A 27225-nucleotide genomic window follows, 5' to 3' on the forward strand; every position below is an offset into this window, starting at 1 on the left:
TAATACAACAAACATCCAGATTGGAGGGTAATTCCAAATGCCGGTATTATCCACGCCTCATGTCAGAGATGCCACACCGGAAACACAGGTGACGCGAACATCGAGTCACTCCCATAAGGGCATCCCCATCAAATGACTCATAGGGGGGGTGCGTGTGTGTGTAACTGTGATGTCCGCATTACAGCCACGCCTCCAAGAAACATGGTGTGTAGTCAATGTTAAGGCGCGCCCTATTCACTAACACCACACCGGAAGTGTGGTGACGTGGGCATCGTATCGCTCCCATGGAGATGTCTATATCGTGTCACTCGGGGAGGCGCGGCTGTCAGACCCACATAGAGCGGTATATCCAGAAGCCATGGCGTAAGTGCCAGTGTTTACATACGTGTCATGGCAACTGAATAAGCGTCACCACACGCCTAAGTGTCTATTACGTCGCGGCCCTGTACTTCCAGGCACGCGAATAAGGGTAAGTGCATTTAACCGGAGGAACCACTGGAAAATGACAATAACTATAAGGAGGGACAAGATGTGAAACACAACATCCACTCGCAGTTAACCACTATGGCGCGCAAGTGAACGCCCAGAAAGCACCGAGCCGCTCTACACGAGCATTCGACATCGCGATGGGCTACGGGCGACCTCATATTTTTTTGTCTATGACCAGCATGTCCGGGATGGAGAGGGAATTTGTCATGAACCTTTTGAGTTTTGCCCTAACGCATAATTTTTTCTTTTTTGGGGGGTCCCTGTACCTACAGCTCCAGGGTACAGCGATGGGGGCGGCTTTCGCGCCCTCATATGCTAATTTATTCCTGGGGCTGTGGGAGAGGGACCTCCTCCTGTCAGATACGTTGTCATCGGTGGACCGCATCCCCTTTTGGACGCGGTACATCGATGACATCTTTTTTATCTGGCAGGGGGATGTCCAAGAGCTTAATTTATTCATTCAGAATTTGAATATGAATGAGATTAATTTAAGGCTAACACATAGGTTCAGTGAAGTATCCCTCGAATTCCTGGACGTGCTGGTCATGCGGGACAGATCGGGCCAGTTACAGACTGATCTATATCGTAAAGATACCGCAGTTAATTCGGTCCTGTACGCCACATCAGCCCATCCCGCCCACGTCATACGTGCGGTTCCCGTGGGGCAGTTCCTCCGTTTACGGCAGATCTGCTCCTCGGATTCCGCATTTGAATCAAGAGCCCTTGAGCTCAAAGATAGATTCCGTAAACGCGGATATAGTAATAGGTCCATCAAAAAGGCCTATAATAGAGCCAGGAACTCCCCACGTGTTGAGCTACTATTTGGTGGTCAAATGAAGAAAACTTCGAACGATGTGAGAATGATCACCCAGTATAACTCACACTGGGGTAGGATGGTGGATGTGATGTCTTATTTTTGATTTTTGGTCCAGTCTCACTGTTGACCCCATTCTAAGGAACTACTTTGCCTGATAGACCGGCAGTTGCGGCTCGCAAGGCCAAAAATTTGAAAGACATCCTGACTTCTAGTCATTACGACAAAAAAGATAAAAGTGTCCTTCCCTTTTTGCCGTCCTCTACCCTCCCTCGGAGGTCCAGATTTGGCTGTTCACCCTGTGGCTCGTGTGTCGCGTGCCCCAATATTGATACAGCAACTGACTTTACCTCGTCGGATGGGAAAGTTTTCCCTATTAAGAGAAAAATCAATTGCCTGTCCAAGGCTGTTGTTTATTATGCCGTTTGCCCCTGTCCGCTCATCTATGTCGGCCTGACCACACGGGCATTAAAGGTCCGTGTGAGAGAGCACGTACGTGACATTCAGGCTGCCATGGATGAAGTGGATGTTGAGGGCCTTAAAACAATACCCAGACACTTCAAAAGGCATCATCATTGTAACCACACTTTATTGAGGATACGAGGGATTGATCAGATAATAACAGGGGTTCGGGGCGGCAATATTAGCCGACTCCTCGCACAGCGTGAAACAGAGTGGATATGGACCTTAAAAACTTTGCAGCCCGAGGGGCTGAATGAATGTCTAAGTTTTGTGTCCTTTTTATAAGAATACTTTAGATAACAGCCTCTTTGGCCTTCAGTATTGGGAGTATGGCACAACTCGTAATTTTGTATCTTCTGTCCCATTTGCTCGGTACCATATTGGTCTTGATTTTAATTGTTTTTTAATTTTTTCTCCTTTTTTTAGCTTTGTCCTTTCACCCATGTTGCACCTTGATCCCTGTGTTATCCCTGTATGGAACTGGAGAAGTTTATTGCTCGTTTGCATTTCTGGAAATTGCACGGAGTCTATGCATTATACATGGACACAACTTTTTAGGCGCCAAACGGAGTATGATATACTGTTTTATCTGGTTGGACAGGAAGTGTGTACATATGTATACAGCAAGTCTAAGTTAAGGTTTTTCATCTGATAGATATATGAGATGTATGGTCGTTTGACACACTTCCCCCTTCTATTTTATCCCTCGCAGTACCGGTGCGCGCATGCGTTCGCCCCGATCACGCTGTGCGGCTGCTGGCGCGTCCGTTTGGGCTACTCTCGTGGCAACCGTGTTCCCATGATTGTGGCCTGGACGTGCCCGCTGCGGCTCGGTGCTTTCTGGGCGTTCACTTGTGCGCCATAGTGGTTAACTGCGAGTGGATGTTGTGTTTCACATCTTGTCCCTCCTTATAGTTATTGTCATTTTCCAGTGGTTCCTCCGGTTAAATGCACTTACCCTTATTCGCGTGCCTGGAAGTACAGGGCCGCGACGTAATAGACACTTAGGCGTGTGGTGACGCTTATCCAGTTGCCATGACACGTATGTAAACACTGGCACTTACGCCACGGCTTCTGGATATACCGCTCTATGTGGGTCTGACAGCCGCGTCTCCCCGAGTGACGCGATATAGACGTCTCCATGGGAGCGATACGATGCCCACGTCACCACACTTCCGGTGTGGTGTTAGTGAATAGGGCGCACCTTAACATTGACTACACACCATGTTTCTTGGAGGCGTGGCTGTAATGCGGACGTCACAGTTACACACACGCACCACCCTATGAGTCATTTGATGGGGATGCCCTTATGGGAGTGACGCGATGTTCGCGTCACCTGTGTTTCCGGTGTGGCGTCTCTGATATGAGGCGTGGATAATACCGGCATTTGGAATTACCCTCCAATCTGGATGTTTGTTGTATTATATCATGAGGAACCTCCATATATGTGGGATGGGATTGGTTGAGACTAACATAGACGTGATTGGGTAGCTACCATTTAAAAGGACAGCTGTTTTAATTAGAGACCACCCCCGGAAGAAGGATTAACACCGAAACCTATAGGTCGGGGTTTTGGGCTCTCACTACACTCATAGGTACGTCATATTTATATACTGCATTTGATTCAGGGTTATGTTCATATTTATCATGTATTACTGATTTTACTATGTCTTGGATTAACTGCATAGGAGCACTGTTTGTCTGTTTATAATTAGTCCAGCTTTAGGCTGCCTGCTTTATAGGTATGCCCTAGCTGTGTACTCATGGATTCATTTACTATGCGCTCCTATGTGCCTTGTGTGTGGTGAGGGCGCCACCTGCTGGCATATACCACTTGTCTCTACTTTTTTATACATTGTCTATTTGCTATGATGCTTTTGTACTAATAAAATTTAAGCCTTTTGCAACTCAGTCGTTGTACAGATTTTTCCTTTTTTGTTTACAAAATATTCTGTATATGGCTGTATCCATATTGTAAATATGGCACGGGATCGACCATGTCTTTTGGTATTGTGTATTTACAAATATTTCTATATATATTGTGAGATAGCGACAACAGATGTTGTAAATGGCCGCTATGTATCGCAGTGGCAGAGGTTCTCTGCAATGTAAAACCTGAAATGTTTACTATGGTACTTGTAGCTCCACAAGTCTTGTCAAATATATTATGGGCCAGGTGTACAAATTGTCAGTGTGCTCGGTGGCTCTGGCTGTTCACATACCTCCACCCATGGGTTTGTCTAGTCTGATATGTAAAAATGGTTGTTTGGTCACATGGTCTCTTTGCTTGGAAGCAGTTTACTTCCTGGAGGCACCCTGTAAGGAGTCCATGTGTGTTTACAGCTGGCTGCAGACGTCCCTGAAGACACACTAGCTGGGAGGCCAGGTGTATGGAGCCTGTGGTCACTCTGTGCTTAGGAAGCTGGAGTCCTTCTGAGGATCTACAGTGGCAGAAGTCAGTGTCTAGAACAAATTACAGTTTCTGGTTGGTGATCCCAGTGAAGCAGTCTTTCTAAGTGTCTGCTGGAGCCTTGCTCATGCTACAGAAAGGTAACCTCACAAAAGTGCTATACCTCCACTGGGATACTCATGCGATGGATTGTATCCGAAGCTGTGCGGGCGTACACACAGATGAAACGGACTGTATGTCATACGTTTCTGTAAAGCCGAAGGAAGGCTCATGTTTGTGTTACTTTGAAGCTGCAAGAAGGTCTTTGTTATATTGCTGCAGTGCTGGTTTGTGTGTGTGAATAAACCATCTGGACTGTTAAAATAGAAAACCATTCCTGTGTGCCTTAATCTAGCAGCCAAACGATTATCCCCAGTACAGTTAGTGAGCATAGCCTCACAATATGCAAAAAATAATAGTAAAATAAAACTAAAGATATAAAAATGAAAAAAGTAAAAGTAAATGGGATATTTGGCTTTCCGGTGAAATTTATGGAAACCATAAGTTCACGTTACAGTCATATTTTATCATGGAAGTAGGGCATTTAAGTAGAAGCATGCAATGGCGGTTTCCTCATCTCAAAACAATTTATTGAAATAAAAGCCAACAACAGTGTTGGGTGCACCACCCCAAAAAAAATCAATGTCTCAATAACTTGTCATGCGGCCTTCAGAATCAATTACAGCTTGACAACGACTTCTCATGCTGTTCACAAGTCGAGTTATCGTCTGCTGAGGCATGGCATCCCACTCTTCTTGAAGGGCAGCTCTCAAATTATTGAGGTTCTGGAGTATAGCATTACAAGCCTCTACACATCAGCTCAGCTGATTTCATAGGTTTTCTATGGGATTTAAGTCTGAAGCAAGTGCAGGCAACTCCATTTGAGGCACCCCAGTCTCCAGCAGTCGTTCCCTAATCATGCAACCTCGATGATCTGGAGCATTATCATCCATGAAGATGAGGCACAATGACTGTATTTATAATGTTATTCAAGTAGCAGGGAATTGTCACTGTAGCATTTACAAATTATAGGGCAGTTCTGCATGGACTAGACACACCTGGCCACACTAACATCACCACCAAAATCATGTCTGGTAATAACAATGGCTGATCCACAGCGCTCTTGTTGACATCTCTAATATCATTGGTGGCCATTATTTCTGTTCAGCATGAATTGACTTTCATCAGGGAACGGCACTGAGGCCCACTGGTCCCTCATCCAGCAAAACTATGACATCTGTGCTTTGAGTTGTGGTCAGGTACCCTTGCAGGTCGTCTAGCATGCAGACCACACTGATATAAAAGTTTTTGAATGGTCTGATGTGACATTTGGGTGTCTTTCATCTCCCTTAAATGAGCCTGGAGTTGTGTGGTATTCATCATCTGGTTCCGAAGGACATTGTGCATAATGAAGCAGTCATCAGTGTGGGATAAGGCCAAAGGACTTTCACTTCTATGCCTTTCTGTGACTCTTCTAGTCTCTTTGTATCTCTGTTGCAACCTGCTGATGACACTCTGTGACACTTCAAGCTCAGTAACCACTTTCGTCTGAGAACATCCTGCTTGAAGCCTCACAATGGCGAGGTACTGCTGAGCAATTGCTAGGTGTCGTTTTGGTGTCATGATGTCAAAATCTGAACAGCATGATGAGGATGACTTTTTAAATACCAATTCTAATTGAACCCCAAAATTTATTGGGTGATTCATGGATCAAACACCTGTTGTGATTTCTGCCATTAAGCTCATTGTTAAAGAACATCAAGTTGTGCAAAAAGTACTGAAACATTGAACAGTTGGACATGTGTATTCAAACGTTTACAGGTTAGGATCACCTTGAAATTTCACCCGAAAGCCAAATATTCATAACTTGTAGTGTAATATATTGAATAAAAAAAAAAGTGAAAAAAGGGAAAAAATAATTAATATGTGAAATAATTTTTTTTTTTTTAAATATATGAGTAAAGACCATGTAAACTGAAAAATAAAAACTAAATAAATATAAAAATAATGAAATAAAATAACAAGAAAAATGGATGAATGGTGAATTAAATAATAAAAATATATGATTTTTTTTTTTCTTCAATTGCAGGACCCAATGGCAATGCGAAAGAGATAGACAATGATGGAAAAAATCCACAAGATGACTGATGGGATCTCCAAAAATCTTCAGGAGGCTGTATGCGACAAATTCTGTCTATCAAGTATTCATAGATCTGGCCTAGATTATTCTTCTTTTTTTTTTTTATTCTTCCATGCCGTTCCAGAGATGTAGATCTTTAGGTCCTCTTGGGTCGTATCTTTAGGCTATGTGTCCACGGTAGAATGTACCTGCGGATTTTTCTGCATGAAAATCCGCGACTTTCGCGGCAAATCCGCACCTTATTTTTGCCGCGGATTTACCGCGAATTTGCCGCGGATTTTGATGCGGATTTTTTTTTTTCCCCCCATTCTATACCCAAAATCCGCACCAAAATTCGCAACAATAATTGACATGCTGCAGATTTTTCCGGATCAAAATCCGCGGCAAATCCGCCGCGGAAAAATCCGCAGCATGGACACAGCATTTCCAAAATGCCATTGAAATGGCTTGGAAGTGCCGCTGCTGCAGATTTTCGGAAAATCCGCGGTAAATCCGCGGCAAATCCGCAGCAAAATCCGCGGTAAATCCGCAGCGTGGGCACATAGCCTAAAGCGGGCTTTACACGCTACGACATCGCTAATGCGGAGTCGTTGGGGTCACGGAATTCGTGACGCACATCCGGCCGCATTAGCGATGCCGTTGCGTGTGACATCGATAAGCGATTTTGCATCGTTGCAAAAACGTGCAAAATCGCTAATCGGTGACACGGGGGTCCATTCTCAAATCTCGTTACTGCAGCAGTAACGAGGTTGTTCCTCGTTCCTGCGGCAGCACACATCGCTGCGTGTGACGCCGCAGGAACGAGGAAGCTCCCCTTACCTGCCTCCCGGCCGCTATGCGGAAGGAAGGAGGTGGGCGGTATGTTACGTCCCGCTCATCTCCGCCCCTCCGCTGCTATTGGGCGGCGGTTCAGTGACGTTTCAGTGACGTCGCTGTGACGCCGCACGGACTGCCCCCTTAGAAAGGAGGCGGTTCGCCAGTCACAGCGACGTCGCCGGACAGGTAAGTATGTATGACGGCTGTGGGCGATGTTGTGCGGCACGGGCAGCGATATGCCCGTGTCGCGCAACAGATGGGAGCGGGTACCCACACTAGCGATATCGGGACCGATATCGCAGTGTGTAAAGTAGCCTTTAGACTGCATCATTACCTTGTGAGGAACGCTACTTTGATGAAAACGAGAAAAATTTGCACTAAATTAAAAAAAAACAAAAAACAACAAAACATGGAATATTCAGGAGATCAGTGGGAAGAACATGAGAGCAGAATCTGGACCCTTTTCTTTACCTGGTGACAGGTCCTTTATAAAGTTGTTTATTAGAACTATTTATATTTCTGTTCTAGTCAAGTTCCTAAACTGAATTATTAGATAACTTTCTGGACGTGAAGCCACCAGCTGCGAAAGAGAAGTCACACGCAGCAGACCACTTTACAAAGAGGGTTTCATCACCTCTGCCTAGGGACAAAGTGTGTGATTTATACCCTCCCAAGGAATGTTAATTATATTTTCTGTATAATTTTTTGTTTGATTTTGCATGAAAAATATCTAAAAGCCATGCTGTGAAGCTTTCCACATTCTCAGGAGTTTGCTGCCATACAAATTAAGATTAGGCAAGCGAGTGATTGCACAATTCTTACTCGTGACGCTTTCATATCCTGTTTTTCAAGTAAACTTCTCATGTGTGACGCTGGCAAGCTAAGAAAAAATAGCACTGAACAGCACAGTTTTCTGCAGGTTTCATGAAAGGACATAAATCACAAAAATAACGCCTGCTTAAAAATTACAGAAGCATTTACTTATGTAGCCTTTCTTGAAGAGATCGGCTGTGCCTTCGGGGTACTTTGCACGCTGCGACATTGCTAGCCGATGATAGCGATGCCGAGTGCGATAGTCCCCGCCCCCGTCGCACATGCGATATCTTGTGATAGCTGCCGTAGCGAATATTATCGCTACGGCAGGTTCACACGCACTCACCTGCCCTGCGACGTCACTCTGGCCGGCGACCCGCCTCCTTCCTAAGTGGGCGGGTCGTGCAGCATCACAGCGATGTCACAAGGCAGGCGGCCAATAGAAGCGGAGGGGCGCAGATGAGCGGGACGTAAACATCCCGCCCACCTCCTTCCTTCCGCATAGCCAGTGGAGGCAGGTAAGGAGGCGTTCCTCGCTCCTGCAGTGTCACACATAGCGATGTGTGCTGCTGCAGGGACGGGGATCAACATCGTATCTCCTATAGGTGCAACATTATGAAAATGACTGATGCTACACAGATAACCGATTTTTGACGCTTTTGCGATTATCGGTGCATGTAGGCTTTACACGTTGCGACGTCATTACCGGCGCCGGATGTGCGTCACTTTTGATTTGACCCCGACAATATCGCAGTAGCAATGTCGTAGCGTGCAAAGTACCCCTTATACTCCTAACACAATATTCTATAGTTGACTATTTTAAAAAGTCGCATCCCTGAGGCTGGGTACACATATCCGGCTTTTCGCCGGTTTGATGAATGCGGCGCACACCAGTACAGTATGAAACAGTACAATGGTCACATGCTCCAGTCACATGACAGCATGTGACCAGCGCTTGTTGCGCTGCCAGTGTACTGTATACACTGTACTGGCGTGCGCCGCATCCGTCAAACCGGTGAAAAGCCGGATATGTGTACCTGGCCTACAGTAAAGAAGATGTTCCTTCATTGGAGATAAAAAACCTTTTTCTATTGGAGAGCGTGCTCTATGATCAGAGATGAATATTCTGAAAATTGTATACTCATTAGATAATATGTCTGGCCTGGACTCATTTACTCAATTATACGGTCAGCTGAATGCTCATTAAACAGTCAACCATTTCTTCCTACCCCACATATACATGCATATTCATTTCAGCCGAGTATGTATGTGTTTTCAATTGCCATTGTCTATTTCAGCTGTGAAAATGTCCTGTTCCATTTAAATGACCACTGCAGGCAATCACAGGCCTCAAGTGACCAATTCACATCTTATAGGCCAGCACAGGACCCACGAAGGTTAGTGTCTGCAAGTATCCTTATATTATTTTAAAACCATCCCAGCTGTTTGATGTTTCTTTTTTATTTTTTTTTTAGTAGGTGAACCCCCTTGAGTTAAAGTGTATTTGTCGTTTTCATTTTTATTTCATGAATCAACAGTGCAAGTGAAAATAAGCAACTTTGTAATGTATCTTATCAGACAAATGTGCTTCTTTCCCTGCCAGTATTGATCAGTCATTATCAAAAGTCTCAATTCGGAGGTAAAATCTGTATTCAGTGAAGACTCTCCCATTACCGAGAGGAGATGGCAGTTGGTGCCGATGAGATGCTATGATGACGGGAGAGGAGAGGAGCTAGAGGCAGAGCTCTGCCTCTCCTACCTAGAATCTCATCGGCACCAACTGCCATCTCCAACTGCCATCTCTTCATGTGAACTATTGAAATAAAAATTAAAACAACAGTCATGCTTTAAGTAAAGTAGCAAGACTAACGTGTTTCAAAAACAGAATGCTTTCTTTCCCAGGTCTAGTAACCCAAGGAAGAGAATGATCTGTACTTGGAAAAACATTGTCCAATAAAGAAAATTGCATACTTTCCTTCTGTTTAGAAACACCACTAGCTTTCCTGGTAGCGCGTCACAAAACCATAACTTTCACTTGAACCTCTACTTATTTCTCGGCAGAACACAGGCACGGGCATGCTGAAAAGCAACATGCACAATCTAAGTTTGCCATTTGATGCCAGGTAAAGAACCCAGCTGTTAGATACTGTATATAAGGTACAAAAGACCAATTTTTTTCAGTTCCCCTGAGAATGTGTAATGTCATAGAATTTATCTGATGTTAAATTATTGAGATGATTAAAGGTATTTTCCACTATTCGGTACAACCCCTTCTCAATCATAAGGTTTCTATTTTTTTGAACAATAATAGAATAATAAGGCTACATCCCTGGATGAGCTTTTGACTCTGCGTATTTCGCTGCATCAAAATTTTAAAAAGGACATTCAGAAGTAAGGGCAGCTTTGCACGTTGCAACATCGCACGTGCGATGCCGGAAGGATCAAATCGAAAGTGACGCATATCCGGCGTCACTTTTGATATCGTAGTATGTAAATCCTAGATGATACGATGAACGAGCGCAAAAGCGTCGTTATCGTATCATCGGTGTATTCTCCGACAATTCCATAATGCCGATGCCGCGACAGGTACGATGTAGTTCCTCGTTCCTGCGGCAGCACACATCGCTGTGTATGAAGCCGCAGGAGCGAGGAACATCTCCTTACCCGCCGCCGGCGGCTATACGGAAGGAAGGAGGTGGGCGGGATGTTTACATCCTGCTCATCTCCGCCCCTCCGCCGCTATTGGTCGCCTGCCGTGTGTCGTCGCTATAACGCCGCACGACCCGCCCCCTTAGGAAGGAGGCGGTTTGCTGGCCAGAGTGACGGTCGCAGGGCAGGTAAGTGCGTGTGAAGCTGGCGTAGCAATAATTTTCGCTACGCCACCTATCACAAGATATCGCACCTGCGATGGGGCGGGGACTATCGCACTCGACATCGCAACATCGGCTTGCGATGTCATAATGTGCAAAGCCCGCCTTAGAGTCAGTTCAAAGGCGGCTAAATAGACTACTGCAAGGAATGGAAGGCCTCACATATGATGACAGGTTCAAAAAGTTAGATATGTTTAGCTTAGAAAAAAGATGTCTCAGAGGAGATCTCATTTCTATGTATAAATACATGTGTGGTCAATATAAAGGACTGGCATATGACTTATTTCTTACAAAGACAATACTAAGGACCAGGGGGCATTCACTGCGAGTGGAGAAAAAGTGATTCTGACAGCTAAATAGGAAAGGGTTCTTTACAGTTAGAGCAGTCAGACTGTGGAATGCCCTACCACAAGAGGTAGTAATGGCAGATACTAGAACAGCTTTTAAAAAAGGGCTGGATGATTTCCTCACTACACACAACATTGTTGATTATAAGTGACTTAGGGACAAAATGTAGAACTGGTGGAGGAGGTTGAACTAGATGGACCTAGGTATTCTTTCAACCTATGTAACGTATGTAAAAATTCAACATCTTACAATTTATAGAAATTGCCCTATCATTCAGACAAATTAGACGCCAAGAAGAGAGAGAGCCGCCGCAACTTTCACTTTCTCCGAAGGAAGGGAGAGCGAAGCAACCGCTGAGTATAAGTGTTATTATTTTATAAGGGGTAAACATGATGATTAAGAAGGGGTGGTCCTAGTAAACAACAACCCCTTTAAGGCCCGTTTCACACGTCAGTGAAAAACACTGACGTTCTTCACTGACATGTAAAACACGCACATGTCCCTCCGTGTTCCGTGATTCACGGCACACGTGGGTTGTTCATGTGCAATCCGTGATCCGTGATCCCATGATTGCATATGGACATTACTCACCTGCCTTCATTACTGCTGTCCATGGTGCTGAAGTCTCTGGCTCTGCAGCGTCCGCCCACCGCTCTCAGCACCTACTTACTGGTCGGCAGTTCCTGCTTTCATGAATATTCATGAGCCAGGCAGGAGCTGCCGAAAGCAGAGGCTGCAGAGCGAATCGCAGGCAAGGTAAGTTGAAAATTTTTAATATGCCCGTGACTTTCTGGTACGTGTTTCACTGATCACACACGGATCACACCATAGTGTGGTCCGTGGGTCATCAGTGATGCCAGACAAAAACTGACATGTCTCCGTGCAGAATCACGGCCAAGGTTGCACGCTGCACGGAGACACGTTCAGTGAAAAATCACTGATGTGTGAGCAGACCCATTGATTATAATGGGTCTGCGTATGTCAGTGATTCTGGTATGTAGAAAAAAAAACACAAACGTACCAGAATCACTGACGTGTGAAGGGGGCCTAAGGTATACTGTTCCTTAACTTCAGCAAGGAGGTCATGATCTTCTAATCTAAATGTATTCAGGAAGTACGGCAGATTTTATATCATAATTAAGAACATAGAAATATGTAACTAACCAATCAGAATACAGGAAAACACTCTCTTGGAAACCTTGATTAATAATTAAGTACCGGTAGAACAGCTTTAAAGAACATCAGCGTATGTCATTCAATCACATGGTCATTTCTTCTAGTTTCAAGTCTAAACATTTATATTTTTTTTTAGAAGTTGTGGTCACCTGTCCTTTAGTTCCCTAGAGTCATGCCCAGATGTCATCCAAACAAAGGTCAGAAGAAAAACAGAACAAAGTGGAGCAAAGCAATATATTTTGAAAGTCAAACCCTAAAAATAGAGGGGCCGTTAGCCAACGCATGCGGGTGTGGTGTCCACCACGTGGGTAAGATGCAGTGAGAACACCCAGCCTAAGTCAGGGGCTCTGAGACTAATTTTAGTACTAGAGGAACATGGACCATTCCGTACTAAATTCTCCGACATTTTGTACAGCGCTACACATTAGATACTTAATAAAGCCGTCACCTGAGGCAGACCGGTGAGGATTGCTCCCCTACTGGGGGAACAGCTGCTGACAGAAGTGAAGGCATTCTTGAAGATCACACTCCTCCTCGCTAGCTCTCTGAGGTGTGGCGTCTGTATGGCCGTGTTGTTATAAACATCACTCTCAAACCCGGCGTCATCCCCTAATATGGATAAAAAGAAGAAAAAATTAAAACACTCACTATATATTCAGACAACTTTAACTCACAGATTTTATTGTCCCACCCCCACCTCTCCCAAAAAAAACACACAGCATGCAGGGATGTAAAGTGATAGATGTCCCAGCACCTAGAGTGCTAGCAGAATTCTGAGAAGAGGAGCTAAGCACTCAAAAAAAGTTCATGACAAGTAACAGAGCATAAATACTTTGACAGTTCCTGGACATACAGTCATATGAAAAAGTTTGGGCACCCCTATTAATGTTAACCTTTTTTCTTTATAACAATTTGGGTTTTTGCAACAGCTATTTCAGTTTCATATATCTAATAACTTGATGGACTGAGTAATATTTCTGGATTGAAATGAGGTTTATTGTACTAACGGAAAATGTGCAATCCGCATTTAAACAAAATTTGACAGGTGCAAAAGTATGGGCACCCTTATCAATTTCTTGATTTAAACACTCCTAACTACTTTTTACTGGCTTACTAAAGCACTAAATTGGTTTTGTAACCTCATTGAGCTTTGAACTTCATAGGCAGGTGTATGCAATCATGAGAAAAGGTATTTAAGGTGGCCACTTGCAAGTTGTTCTCCTATTTGAATCTCCTATGAAGAGTGGCATCATGGGCTCCTCAAAACAACTCTCAAATGATCTGAAAACAAAGATTATTCAACGTAGTTGTTCAGGGTAAGGATACAAAAAGTTGTCTCAGAGATTTAAACTGTCAGTTTCCACTGTGAGGAACATAGTAAGGAAATGGAAGAACACAGGTACAGTTCTTGTTAAGCCCAGAAGTGTCAGGCCAAGAAAAATATCAGAAAAGCAGAGAAGAAGAATGGTGAGAACAGTCAAGGACAATCCACAGAACACCTCCAAAGACCTGCAGCATCATCTTGCTGCAGATAGTGTCACTGTGCATCGGTCAACAATACAGCGCACATTGCACAAGGAGAAGCTGTATGGGAGAGTGATGCGAAAGAAGCCGTTTCTGCAACACGCCACAAACAGAGTCGCCTGATGTATGCAAAAGCACATTTGGACAAGCCAATTACATTTTGGAAGAAGGTCCTGTGGACTGATGAAACAAAGATTGAGTTGTTTGGTCATACAAAAAGGCGGTATGAATTGAGGCAAAAAAACACGGCATTCCAAGAAAAGCACTTGCTACCCACAGTAAAATTTGGTGGAGGTTCCATCATGCTTTGGGGCTGTGTGGCCAATGCCGGCACCGGGAATCTTGTTAAAGTTGAGGGTCGCATGGATTCAACTCAGTATCAGCAGATTCTTGACAATAATGTGCAAGAATCAGTGACGAAGTTGAAGTTACGCAGGGGATGGATATTTCAGCAAGACAATGATCCAAAACACCGCTCCAAATCTACTCAGGCATTCATGCAGAGGAACAATTACAATGTTCTGGAATGGCCATCCCAGTCCCCAGACCTGAATATCATTGAACATCTGTGGGATGATTTGAAGCGTGCTGTCCATGCTCGGCGACCATCAAACTTAACTGAACTGGAATTGTTTTGTAAACAGGAATGGTCAAATATACCTTCATCCAGGATCCAGGAACTCATTAAAAGCTACAAGAAGCGACTAGAGGCTATTATTTTTGCAAAAGGAGCATCTACAAAATATTAATGTCACTTTTATGTTGAGGTGCCCATACTTTTGCATCAGTCAAATTTAGTTTAAATATGGATTGCACATTTTCTGTTAGTACAATAAACCTCATTTCAATCTAGAAATATTACTCAGTCCATCAGTTATTAGATATATGAAACTGAAATAGCTGTTGCAAAAACCAAAATTGTTATAAACAAAAAAGGTTAACATTAATAGGGGTGCCCAAACTTTTCCATATGACTGTATTAGACTGCAGTTTTGTCTTCTTAATGGGGGCAGTATGACCATGCTTTTATTCTGGTATGCCTTAAAGGGGTTGTCCATTACTTGAACATTGATGGCCTGTCCTTAGGATAAGTCATCAATGTCTGATTGGCCGGGGTCAGACACCCCCACCGAACAGTTGTTCTCGATGCTGGTGGTGGCAGCAGCAGGTGGCCAGAAGTGTTCAGTTCCGGAGCTGCCCCGTCTTCCGATAGCGGCCAATGTCGGTACTGCACATCCGTTTCCTATTGATTTGAATAGGAGGCGGATGTGCCATTATTAGTTGATGGGGCACTTGCAGATACCTGGTGCCGCTGGTGGCACAGAGAACAGCTAATCGATGGGGTGCTGGGTGTCAGACCCTGGCCGATCTGACATTGATGACCTGTCCTAAGGAGAGGCCATCAATGTAACTTTTTTAAAGAAAAAAAATCTAATACAACTCAATACCAGCTCCATTGAATGCCATATAGAAGCTTTGCATTCCCAGCAAAAGTTGATGGACCCTAAAAAAAAATGGTTCCATAATATACATCAGTATATCACATCTATGTGATAATTGTACTTGTGACCAATGTTTGTATCAATAGCTGCCGAAATCTGAGAAAATACAACTAATAATAATAATAAAAAAAAATAAATAAAAATATGAAAAATACTACAGCCCATAATACATAAAGTATATGTCTAGTCTGTATTAAAGCAACCTTTTATTTTAAGATGATAATTTAAAGAAGACCTATCACCACTTCAGAAGTGGCCAGTTATTGCATGACCTTATTCCACTACTCCCTTTAATGAGCAGTTGTTATTGTAAATCCACCATATAGCTCCAGAAATATTGCCCTTTCTGATAGGTGCAAATTTATATGTACTTTACAAGGGGGTGGGGCTCACAGGGAGTGACTTTAGGCTGTTCTGTATCAACCTGTGAGACCCACCCCCTTGGTAAAGTCCACATAAATTTGCACTTCATTAAAAGGCAAAAATCTCTACTAATGCATGGAGGATTAAAGAAGTTGTCCAGTTACCAAAACTGATTTTTGTTTTCTGATAAATCTGATATTATGTTTTTTCAGCAAAATTACCTTTTATTGTGCACTAGCAGCACATGCTCATTGCTGGCTCCAGCTCTGATGGGGTTAATCTCTCCTCTGACTTCCTGTGTTCAGTTCCTACAAGTCCCAGAATTCTTTGTGGCTCTAGGGCGGTGTCTAGCTTATCTAACACACCCACTGTGTGTAACAGCACCCTCAGCTCTCCACCCAAAGCCTCCTCCCTGCCTCTTCCCTGTGTGGATGCACTGAGAGCAATCACACAGAGACAGCAGCAGCTCCAAGCTCTGCACAACCAGGGGAAGAAAGTGTGTGTGAGTGTGTGTGTGTGTGTGTGTTTTTGTGAGTGTTTGTGCGTGAGTGTGTGTGTGTGTGTGTGTGTGTGTACAGAAATTATGATTATTAGCCTGCGCTACATGTGAAAAAAATAATTGGGGAAAAAAAAGTGAAGGGGTCATGAGATTGCTTTTTTTCCCTCTTGCCTAGTCTGTGTGTTGTCAGTATCATCCATATGACCGGATCCTGTGGATTAAATGTGCAGCGCATGCAACCGTTATTTTACCGGATCCTTCTGCAGCGGGACACAGAATTTATCGGCCGGCGCTGGAGTCCGCTGACTCCTGATCTCACAGCCCGCACACGCTGCAATGGCTGCAGGTGGGCTCATTCACATGACCGTTCCGTTTGTCCTGGTCAGTTCCTGTTTTTTTGCGGACACACAGACAGGACCATCTTTTCAATGTCTTTTGTGTAGGATCGGATGGCACGCGGTAGCACTTCCATGTGCATCCGATCCTACAAAAAAAAAACATCGGATGCCGTATGTCCGCTCCGTTATTATGGAACATGTCCTATTCTATTCCGTAATAACGAACCGTGACTCAATACAAGTCAATGGGTCCACAAAATTCCCGGAAGCAACGCGGAAACACTTCCGTGTGACTTCCGTCGGGTGCCCGTGCAGTCAGTGTCCCGCTCCAGCCCCGCGGCTGCCCGCTCAGCAGTGTCAGCAGCCACGGGGATGACAAGCGCTACCGTCAGGAGGTTAGTAAGTTCATTACCTACGGTGATGAAGTCCTGCCCTCCTGACATCAGCGGTTGTCACTGCCTTCTATGCCCGCCGCTTGTCACATCACCTCTCGCTGTCGACCCGAGACTGTGACTAGTGGTGACGTCACGGGCCGCTCGCAATACTTGCTTTGTGAAGGCGGCGGTCATTGAACTCGGTGACAGCGCTGCTGTCAGGAGTTCAGCGATCATCGCAGGTAATATACCTCGCTAACCTCCTGATAGCAGCACTCGTCATGCCCTACAGTGACCTGGGCTGACCTATTGATGTTAGCTCAGGTCACTGCACAGCTCTCCCAGCAAATAGGAAACATTCTCTCCTTCATTGAGTGGGACATTGACTATGGTATGGATCGTCGTGGGACTCCCTTGTATTACACCAGACCTGGATTCGTTTTTCTTTCTAATAAATTGGTGAAAGAGGGAATGTGTTGGGGAGTGTTTTTTCAAATAAAAATGTGTTTGTTGTCTATTTTTTTTTTTTTTTTTTATTACTGCCTGGGTTGGTGATGTCGGCTATCTGATACACGCCTGACATCACTAACTCTAGGGCTTGATGCCAGGTGACATTACACATCTGGTAGTAACCCCATATATTACCCCGTTTGCCACTGCACCAGGGCAACGGGATGAGCTGGGAAAAGCACCAGGACTGGTGCATCTAATGGATGCGCTACTTCTGGGGCGGCTGCAGCCTGCTATTTTTAGGCTGGGGAGTGTCCAATAACGGTGAACCTCCCTAGTCTGAGAATACCAGACCACAGCTGTCCGCTTTACCTTGGCTGGTGATCCAATTTCGAGGGACCCCGTGTTTTTTGTTTTAAATTATTTATTTAATTTAAAATAACAGCGTGGGGTGTCCTCTGTTTTGGATTACCAGCCAAGGTGAAGCTGCCAGCTGTGGTTTGCAGGCTGCAGCAGTTTGCTTTACCCTAGCTGGCTACAAAAGATAGGGGGACCGCATGTCATTTTTTTTAATTATTTATTTTTGGCTAAATACAAGACTAAGCACCTTAGTGCCACATGAAAGTCACAAAAGGGTGCCAGCTTAGAATATGCAGGGGGGTGGGACATTATATATGTCTTTCTCATCTATCTATCTATCCAGCCCTCTATTCATTCATTCATCTCTCTAGGCTGGGGCCACACGGGGATTACTGCGATCCCCTCGCATTACACTCGGCTCACGCTCAGTACAGGAGAGCTGAGTGTTATGCGTGTGTCCCTGCGACTGATGTCCGACTGTGCGAGCAGACCTCAGCTGCGGTGGGCGGTCTAGCACTCGAGGGGTGGGCCAGCACTGAGGGGTGGGAGGGATTTCTCTCCCTCTCTCCTCCGTAGTCCACCGATGTACCGCAAGTGCAGTGCGATTTTTCTCTCACCTCATACACTTGAATGGGTAAGGGCTGCTTCTCACTTGCGAGTTTCTCGCAGTAGAGCAATGCGAGAAAATCTCGCATTGGAATCGGACACATGTTAGTGAATGATTCAGCTCTCATCTGCGATTTTTTTCTCACTCCAAATCGGACTGAGAAAAAAATCGCAGCATGCTGCTTTTTTGCTAGTTTCTACTGCGAGTCTCTCCAATGCAAGTCTATGGGAGCGTGTAAAAAATCGGATGTCACGGGACGGCACTCACACCATCCTAGTGACATTTGATTTTCTAAATACATTTCTCGCATGTGTCCTAAAACACTGGAAACGAGTGATGTCTCCCAATGTCTGTCAATCACTATTCTCTGTCAGTCGGTCTCTCCCTCTCGGTCTCTATTCTCTCTCTGTCGGTCCGTCACTATCTCTGTCCCTCTCTCACAGTCTGTCGGTCATTTTCCCCTCCTCTTTCATACTCACCGTTCCCCGATCACCGGCGCGGCGCTGCACGGCATTCACACTGCTGCGGCGGCTTTTACTATTTTGAAAAAGCCGGCCGCTCATTAAACAATCTCGTATTCCCTGCTTTTCCCGCCCACAGGCGCCTATGATTGGTTGCAGTGAGACACGCCCCCACGCTGAGTGACAGGTGTCTCACTGCACCCAATCACAGCAGCCGGTGGGCGGGTCTATACTGTGCAGTGAAATAAATAAATAATTTGAAAAAATGGCGTGCGGTCCCCCCCCAATTTTAATACCAGCCAGATAAAGCCATACGGCTGAAGGCTGGTATTCTCAGGATGGGGAGCTCCACATTATGGGGAGCCCCCCAGCCTAACAATATCAGCCAGCAGCCGCCCAGAATTGCCGCATACATTAGATGCGACAGTTCTGGGACTGTACCCGGCTCTTCCCGATTTACCCTGGTGCGTTGGCAAATCGGGGTAATAAGGAGTTAATGGCAGCCCATAGCTGCCACTAAATCCTAGATTAATCATGTCAGGCGTCTATGAGACACCCTCCATGATTAATCTGTAAGTTATAGTAAATAAACACACACACACACACATGAAAAAATCATTTATTAGAAATAAAAAACAAACAAATTCCCTCATTACCAATTTAATAAGCCCCAAAAAGCACTCCATGTCCGGCGTAATCCACGGACCTCCAGCGTCGCTTCCAGCATGAAGGTGACAGGAGCTGCAGCAGACACCGCCGCTCCGGTCACCTCCACGCAGCAACTGAGGTGAGTAGCGCGATCTGCTGAGGTGTCACTGAGGTTAATCGCGGCCACCGGTGGATCCAGTGACAGCGGGTAACCTCAGTGACAGCTCAGCTGATCGCGATACTCACCTCAGTTGCTGCGTGAAGGTGACCGGAGCGGCGGTGTCTGCTGCAGCTCCTGTCACCTTCATGCTGGAAGCGACGCTGGAGGTCCGTGGATTACGCCGGACATGGAGGGCTTTTTGGGGTTTATTAAATTGGTAATGAGGGAATTTGTTTGTTTTTTATTTCTAATAAATGATTTTTTCATGTGTGTGTGTGTGTTTATTTACTGTAACTTACAGATTAATCATGGAGGGTGTCTCATAGACGCCTGACATGATTAATCTAGGATTTAGTGGCAGCTATGGGCTGCCATTAACTCCTTATTACCCCGATTTGCCAACGCACCAGGGTAAATCGGGAAGAGCCGGGTACAGTCCCAGAACTGTCGCATCTAATGTATGCGGCAATTCTGGGCGGCTGCTGACTGATATTGTTAGGCTGGGGGGCTCCCCATAACGTGGAGCTCCCCATCCTGAGAATACCAGCCTTCAGCCGTATGGCTTTATCTGGCTGGTATTAAAATTGGGGGGAACCGCACGCCATTTTTTTAAATTATTTATTTATTTATTTCACTGCACAGTATAGACACGCCCACCGGCTGCTGTGATTGGTTGCAGTGAGACACCTGTCACTCAGCGTGGGGGCGTGTCTCACTGCAACCAATCATAGGTGCCTGTGGGCGGGTAAAGCAGGGAATACGAGATTGTTTAATGAGCGGCCGGCTTTTTCAAAATAGTAAAAGCCGCCGGAGCAGTGTGAACGCCGTGCAGCGCCGCGCCGGGGATCGGTGAGTATGACAGAGGGCTGCTAACTTCAGTCACTCAGGAGATTAGCGGTCACCGGTGAGTCCTTCACAGGTGACCGCTAATCAGGACGCGGCACAGACAGAGCCGCAGCATGACAATGAAGTCGGGTGAAGTTCACCCGAGTTCATTCTGATTGTGCGGCTCTGTCTGTGTCTGCTGTCATCTGCCATTCAGCTCTGCTACATGGCTGTCTGTGTCTGCTGTCAGCGGCCATGTAGCAGCGCTGAATGGCAGATGACATAGTAAAAAATACGCATTACACACGCATTACACACGCTAGTAAAATTATTAATTTATTCAGAAAAAGCATCGCACTTGCGTTGCACTCGGACCTAACGTGAACTAAAATCAGCCGAGTTTTTTTCAGCCCAGTCGGACCGATTTTACTCGCATAGATGTGTTTCCACCCTAAAAGAGAGAGTCTTGCATTACAGTCGCAGCATGCTGCTATTGTTTTCTCAGGCCAATTAGGGCTGAGAAAATAATCACTCATGTGCGCTGACACACAGGCTAATATTGGTCCGAGTGGAATGCGATGTTTTATCGCACTCCACTCGCACTGTTTTTCTCGCCGTGTGGCTTAGACCTTACTTGTTCTGTGTCCCCCTGCCTCCATCGCAGCGTGTGCAGGCTGGAGTTCAGCTGAGTTCAGATCATCTGACTCCAGTGCTGGACTGAACTCAGGTGACCTCACAGCCCGTACACGCTGCGATGGATGCAGGGGGACACAGAACAAGTAATCGGCAGACACTGGAGTCATCTGATTACTTGGGATGAATGAGCAGTAAAATGCTCTGGTGCTCGATGGGCGAAGCCCATGCCAATTTTTTTTTTAAAAAAAAATTCATTAAAAATAAAAAAAAACACAAAAAATTACATTGTTTGTGGGCTCCCGCTGCATTTTCTATTGCTAAGGGTAACCAAAGCAGCTACTGGCTGCTAACCCCCGCTGCTTGGTGTTACTTTCACTGGCAATAGAAATCCAGGGAAGCATTTTTTTTTTTTTTTTATAAAGGTTTTTTCCTGAAAACTTTTTTAAGAAAATGACGTGGGCTTCGCCATCTTTTTGTATGCTAGCCAGGTACAGCAGGCAGCTACGGGCTGCCCCCAACCCCCAGCTGCCTAGTTGTACCCGACTGGGAACCAAAAATATAGAGAAGTCCTTTTTTTTCATGAATTTCATGAAATAATTTAAAAAAAAAAAAATGATGTGGGCTTCACCGAATTTTTGAGTCCAGCCAGGTACAACTAGGCAGCTGGGGATTGGAATCCACAGTGCAGGGTGCCCAAACTTTCTGGGCCCCCACTGCGAATTGCAGTCCACAGCTGCCCCAGAAAATGGCGCTTTCATAGAAGTGCCATCTTCAGGCGCTGTATCCAACTCTTCCAGTGGCCCTGGTGGCAGGTTGCACGCTGCGTAATAAGGGGTTAATACCAGCTATGTTTTACCAGCTGGTATAAAGCCCGAGATTCTTAATGTCAGGACAAATTTGACCTGGCCATTAAGAATCTCCAACAAAGGGTTTAAAAAAAAAAAAAAAAGACATCACACAAAGAAAAATACTTTATTAGAAATAAATACACAGACACAGTAGGGACTCCATGTTTATTACTCCCTCTCACCCCTCCACGATGGAGAGATTTCTGTACTGACCATGCCAGGAGAGAGCGAGGGAAAAGAGAGAGAGCGAGGGGGGGGATAAGAGAGCGAGGGGGGGGAGGAAAAGAGAGCGAGGGGGGGAGGAAAAGAGAGCGAGGGGGGGAGGAAAAGAGAGCGAGGGGGGGAGGAAAAGAGAGCGAGGGGGGGGGAAAGAGAGCGAGGGGGGGGGAAAGAGAGCGAGGGGGGGGGGAAGAGAGCGAGGGGGGGGAAAGAGAGCGAGGGGGGGGAAAGAGAGCGAGGGGGGGGAAGAGAGCGAGGGGGGGAAAGAGAGCGAGGGGGGGGAAGAGAGCGGGGGGGGAAAGAGAGCGAGGGGGGGAAAGAGAGCGAGGGGGGGAAAGAGAGCGGGGGGGGAAGAGAGCGAGGGGGGGAGAGAGCGAGGGGGGAGAGAGCGAGGGGGGGGAAGAGAGCGAGGGGGGGAAGAGAGCGAGGGGGGGAAGAGAGCGAGGGGGGGAAGAGAGCGAGGGGGGGAAAGAGAGCGAGGGGGGGAAAGAGAGCGAGGGGGGGAAGAGAGCGAGGGGGGGAAGAGAGCGAGGGGGGGAAGAGAGCGAGGGGGGGGAGAGAGCGAGGGGGGGAAGAGAGCGAGGGGGGGGAAGAGAGCAAGGGGGGGAAGAGAGCAAGGGGGGGAAGAAGAAAGGGGGGGCAGAGGTGCTCTGTCACCAACTGTCTCCACTCTGTGACTTGTGGTGCAGGTGACTGTTATGGTTGCTGCGAGCACTGGAGACTAAGTCCAGATTTCTTGCTACTGCACATGTGCGAGCGCTGGAGACTAAGTCCAGATTTCTTGCTACTGCACCTGTGCGAGCGCTGGAGACTAAGTCCTATCTTGGAGCCATTGCACATGTGCGGGTGACATCATCGCTGACACGAGGTCACATGTCTCTGACACCTTCTATGCTGATTGGTCGCTGGTCATGTGCTTGTGATGCCTTGCTCGGTGATAGGCCAGCATGACGTCACTCCTGTCGTTCTGGCAGCGGATTGGCTCTGGTGTCCTCCATCTTGGATGAGGCACAGAGTCTATATAAGACCCTGACACACGCCGCATGGCGCTCAGTCCTCTTGGTTCATGCATAAGAGTAGACGCTCTGTGCGCGTTCCTCTAGGCATTCCTCTGTCTATGCTAGGTGAGCGCTACCGGCAGGGTAGCGTTCTTATACCTTACAGCTTCGGCTGCTGTCCGTATCCTTACCTCTTAGGGGAGCGGACATAGGCAGGTGCCTGAGGCACATGGTCTGGCTGGGCCTTGTGGTTCGACTCGTAGGTGGACGTTGCCGCTAGGGTAACGTTCCTTATACTGCGTCTGGCAGTTGTTCGTATCCTCGCACACTAGGGGAGCGAACAGAGGTAGGAGCTTTGTGCGGCTTACGCTGCTGTTCGTCTCTTTTGCACCACTAGAAGAGCGGACCTAGGCAGGTGCCATATCTAGTGGTTCGTGTCCTCGCACACTAGTGGAGCGAACGCAGGTAGGAGCTTTGTGCGGCTTACGCTGCTGTTCGTCTCTTTTGCACCACTAGAAGAGCGGACCTAGGTAGGTGCCATTTCGCACACATTGCCTTTGTCTCTGTGATTATTAACAGAGATCATTCCACACACCCTCCAAGTAAGGGAGGAATTGCTTTACTTACTTATTATATCCTTCTGTGAGTTAACAGAGGTATTGCACTCTGCCATAGTCTGCAGCAGAGTCTTTGCACGGTGGACCCTGACTGTCTGATACTCCTTTAGGTTATCAGACAGCCCCCCGTAACAGTGACAGAGTGGAAACAGTTGGTCCCATGCAGTAGGACAGGTGGCAGAGCACAGCGGTGACATGCCTGTCAGTGTCTTGCTGGTTGCTCCGTCCTGCAGTGCTGCTGGGAGGAGCACATGATCACACTGCCCGACACCGGCCGCTCTCCTGACATCGCAGCACAGCGGGCGGGTGAAGAGTGTGATCAGATACTTACGTGCAGGGGGGGATTTCAGCTGAAGAACCCCCCTGTATTCCACCCTGGTGCCCCGTGCCTCACCATCTGCAGGACGCCCAGCCGGCTCCACACTGACGTCCTCCGTCTCCTCCCCTCGATGCTGGGCTGTGATGTGCAGTAGTCACCACCCACAGCCCTGTCACTCAATCTGAGTGGTGCCAGCCTCCTCTGACGTACCTGACAAGTTTGAGAGCCCGGAATTGCCGGGACGTAAGAGGATGCTGGCGGCCACAGCTCCAGGGGGTCATGTGACAGGCACCGAGCGTGAAGGATAGCGCCGCTCAGTGTCAGAAATGGAAATACAAGCCAATGGAGAAAACACCTAGAATGGTAAGTAGAACTCCTACAGAAAATAAAAAAAATGGGTGAACCACCCCTTTAAAAAGGAGTGTTCTTAGAAGTCACAGACGACCAAAGGAATTCCATTAGTGCTGGTCCTCTAGAGGGCAGTAGAGGGGCACGTTTGTCACTTTTAAAGGGAACCTGTCACCAGATTTTTCCCTATTAAACTAAAAGAATCCCCTTCTGCAGCTCCTGGGCTGCATTCTATGAAGGTGCACCTTGGCCCTGACTCCCCTTCCAGACCCCAAAAATAACTTTATAAAACCTGGCCGTTAGGTATGCTAATTACCGGTGTTGGCCAGATGGGCGGGCTCATTTCCTCCTGCCGCTGTTCGCCGTCCTCCTTTCTTGATTGACGTGATGACGCTGCCGTCATCATCCTCGTCGCATTTTCAAATCTCGCGCCTGTGCAGTAATGTCTGCTCGCGCAGGCGCAGTTCGCTCTGCCATATCGCGGGCAGAGCAGAAAACAGCTGCCCTCACTCGTCAGTGACCTGCAGGCACGAGATTATGGTCAGCGCTGTGCATGACCTCACCAGTGTTATCCTTGTACCCTACCATAATCTCGCGCCTGCGCATTTAGCTCACCGGCGCGCGAAGGCAGCTATGTTTTCTGCTCTGCCCGTGATATGGCAGGGGGGCCAACTGCGCCTGCGCGAGCCGACAGAACTGCACAGGCGCAAGATTTGAAAATGCGACGAGGATGATGACGGCAGCGTCATCACGTCAATCGAGAAAGGAGGACAGCGATCAGCGGCAGGAGGAAATGAGCCCGCCCATATGGCCAACACAGGTAATTAGCATACCCAACGGCCAGGTTTTATAAAGTTATTTTTGGGGTCTGGAAGGGGAGTCAGGGCCAAGGTGCACCTTTATAGAATGCAGCCCAGGAGCTGCAGAAGGGGATACTTTTAGTTTAATAGGGAAAAATTGTACGATGGTCCTGACAGCCCACCCCACACATTGTACGATGGTCCTGACAGCCCACCTCACACATTGTACGATGGTCCTGACAGCCCACCCCACACATTGTACGATGGTCCTGACAGCCCTCCTCACACATTGTACGATGGTCCTGACAGCCCTCCCCACACATTGTACGATGGTCCTGACAGCCCACCCCACACATTGTACGGTGGTCCTGACAGCCCTCCCCACACATTGTACGATGGTCCTGACAGCCCTCCCCACACATTGTACGATGGTCCTGACAGCCCACCCCACACATTGTACGATGGTCCTGACAGCCCTCCCCACACATTGTACGATGGTCCTGACAGCCCTCCTCACACATTGTACGATGGTTCTGACAGCCCTCCCCACACATTGTACGATGGTCCTGACAGCCCTCCCCACACATTGTACGATGGTCCTGACAGCCCTCCCCACACATTGTACGATGGTCCTGACAGCCCTCCCCACACATTGTACGATGGTCCTGACAGCCCTCCCCACACATTGTACGATGGTCCTGACAGCCCTCCTCACACATTGTACGATGGTCCTGACAGCCCTCCCCACACATTGTACGATGGTCCTGACAGCCCTCCCCACACATTGTACGATGGTCCTGACAGCCCTCCCCACACATTGTACGATGGTCCTGACAGCCCTCCCCACACATTGTACGATGGTCCTGACAGCCCTCCTCACACATTGTACGATGGTTCTGACAGCCCTCCCCACACATTGTACGATGGTCCTGACAGCCCTCCCCACACATTGTACGATGGTCCTGACAGCCCTCCCCACACATTGTACGATGGTCCTGACAGCCCTCCCCACACATTGTACGATGGTCCTGACAGCCCTCCCCACACATTGTACGATGGTCCTGACAGCCCTCCCCACACATTGTACGATGGTCCTGACAGCCCTCCCCACACATTGTACGATGGTCCTGACAGCCCTCCCCACACATTGTACGATGGTCCTGACAGCCCTCCCCACACATTGTACGATGGTCCTGACAGCCCTCCTCACACATTGTACGATGGTCCTGACAGCCCTCCCCACACATTGTACGATGGTCCTGACAGCCCACCCCACACATTGTACGATGGTCCTGACAGCCCACCCCACACATTGTACGATGGTCCTGACAGCCCACCCCACACATTGTACGATGGTCCTGACAGCCCACCCCACACACTGTACGATGGTCCTGACAGCCCTCCTCACACATTGTACGATGGTCCTGACAGCCCTCCTCACACATTGTACGATGGTCCTGACAGCCCTCCTCACACATTGTACGATGGTCCTGACAGGCCACCCACACATTGTACGATGGTCCTGACAGCCCTCCCCACACATTGTACGATGGTCCTGACAGCCCTCCCCACACATTGTACGATGGTCCTGACAGCCCTCCCCACACATTGTACGATGGTCCTGACAGCCCTCCCCACACATTGTACGATGGTCCTGACAGCCCTCCTCACACATTGTACGATGGTCCTGACAGCCCTCCTCACACACTGTGTGTGCAATGTATACAGTGCAGAGCTGTGTGTGTAATGTATACAGTGCAGAGCTGTGTGTGTAATGTATACAGTGCAGAGCTGTGTGTGTAATGTATACAGGGCAGAGCTGTGTGTGCAATGTATACAGGCCAGAGCTGTGTGTGCAATGTATACAGTGCAGAGCTGTGTGTGCAATGTATACAGTGCAGAGCTGCGTGTGTAATGTATACAGTGCAGAGCTGCGTGTGTAATGTATACAG

At 47.1% G+C, this 27225-nt stretch overlaps 1 protein-coding gene across 2 annotated transcripts in view; it reads right to left on the minus strand.

Moving 5' to 3' along the window:
* SGSH (N-sulfoglucosamine sulfohydrolase) overlaps positions 1 to 27225 on the minus strand; it is a 70342-nt gene that overhangs the window by 41254 nt on the left and 1863 nt on the right. Inside the window, exon 2 of one of the 2 annotated variants that reach the window (XM_075349701.1) lies at positions 12826 to 12986. In XM_075349701.1, the coding sequence (XP_075205816.1) occupies positions 12826 to 12986 (161 nt within the window). Of the gene's footprint in view, positions 1 to 12825; positions 12987 to 27225 lie in introns of those variants that run through there. The other variant, XM_075349702.1, reaches the window with a different exon arrangement.

The sequence above is a fragment of the Anomaloglossus baeobatrachus genome, chromosome 5 (assembly GCF_048569485.1).
Source record: "Anomaloglossus baeobatrachus isolate aAnoBae1 chromosome 5, aAnoBae1.hap1, whole genome shotgun sequence".
Classification (NCBI taxonomy): domain Eukaryota; kingdom Metazoa; phylum Chordata; class Amphibia; order Anura; family Aromobatidae; genus Anomaloglossus; species Anomaloglossus baeobatrachus.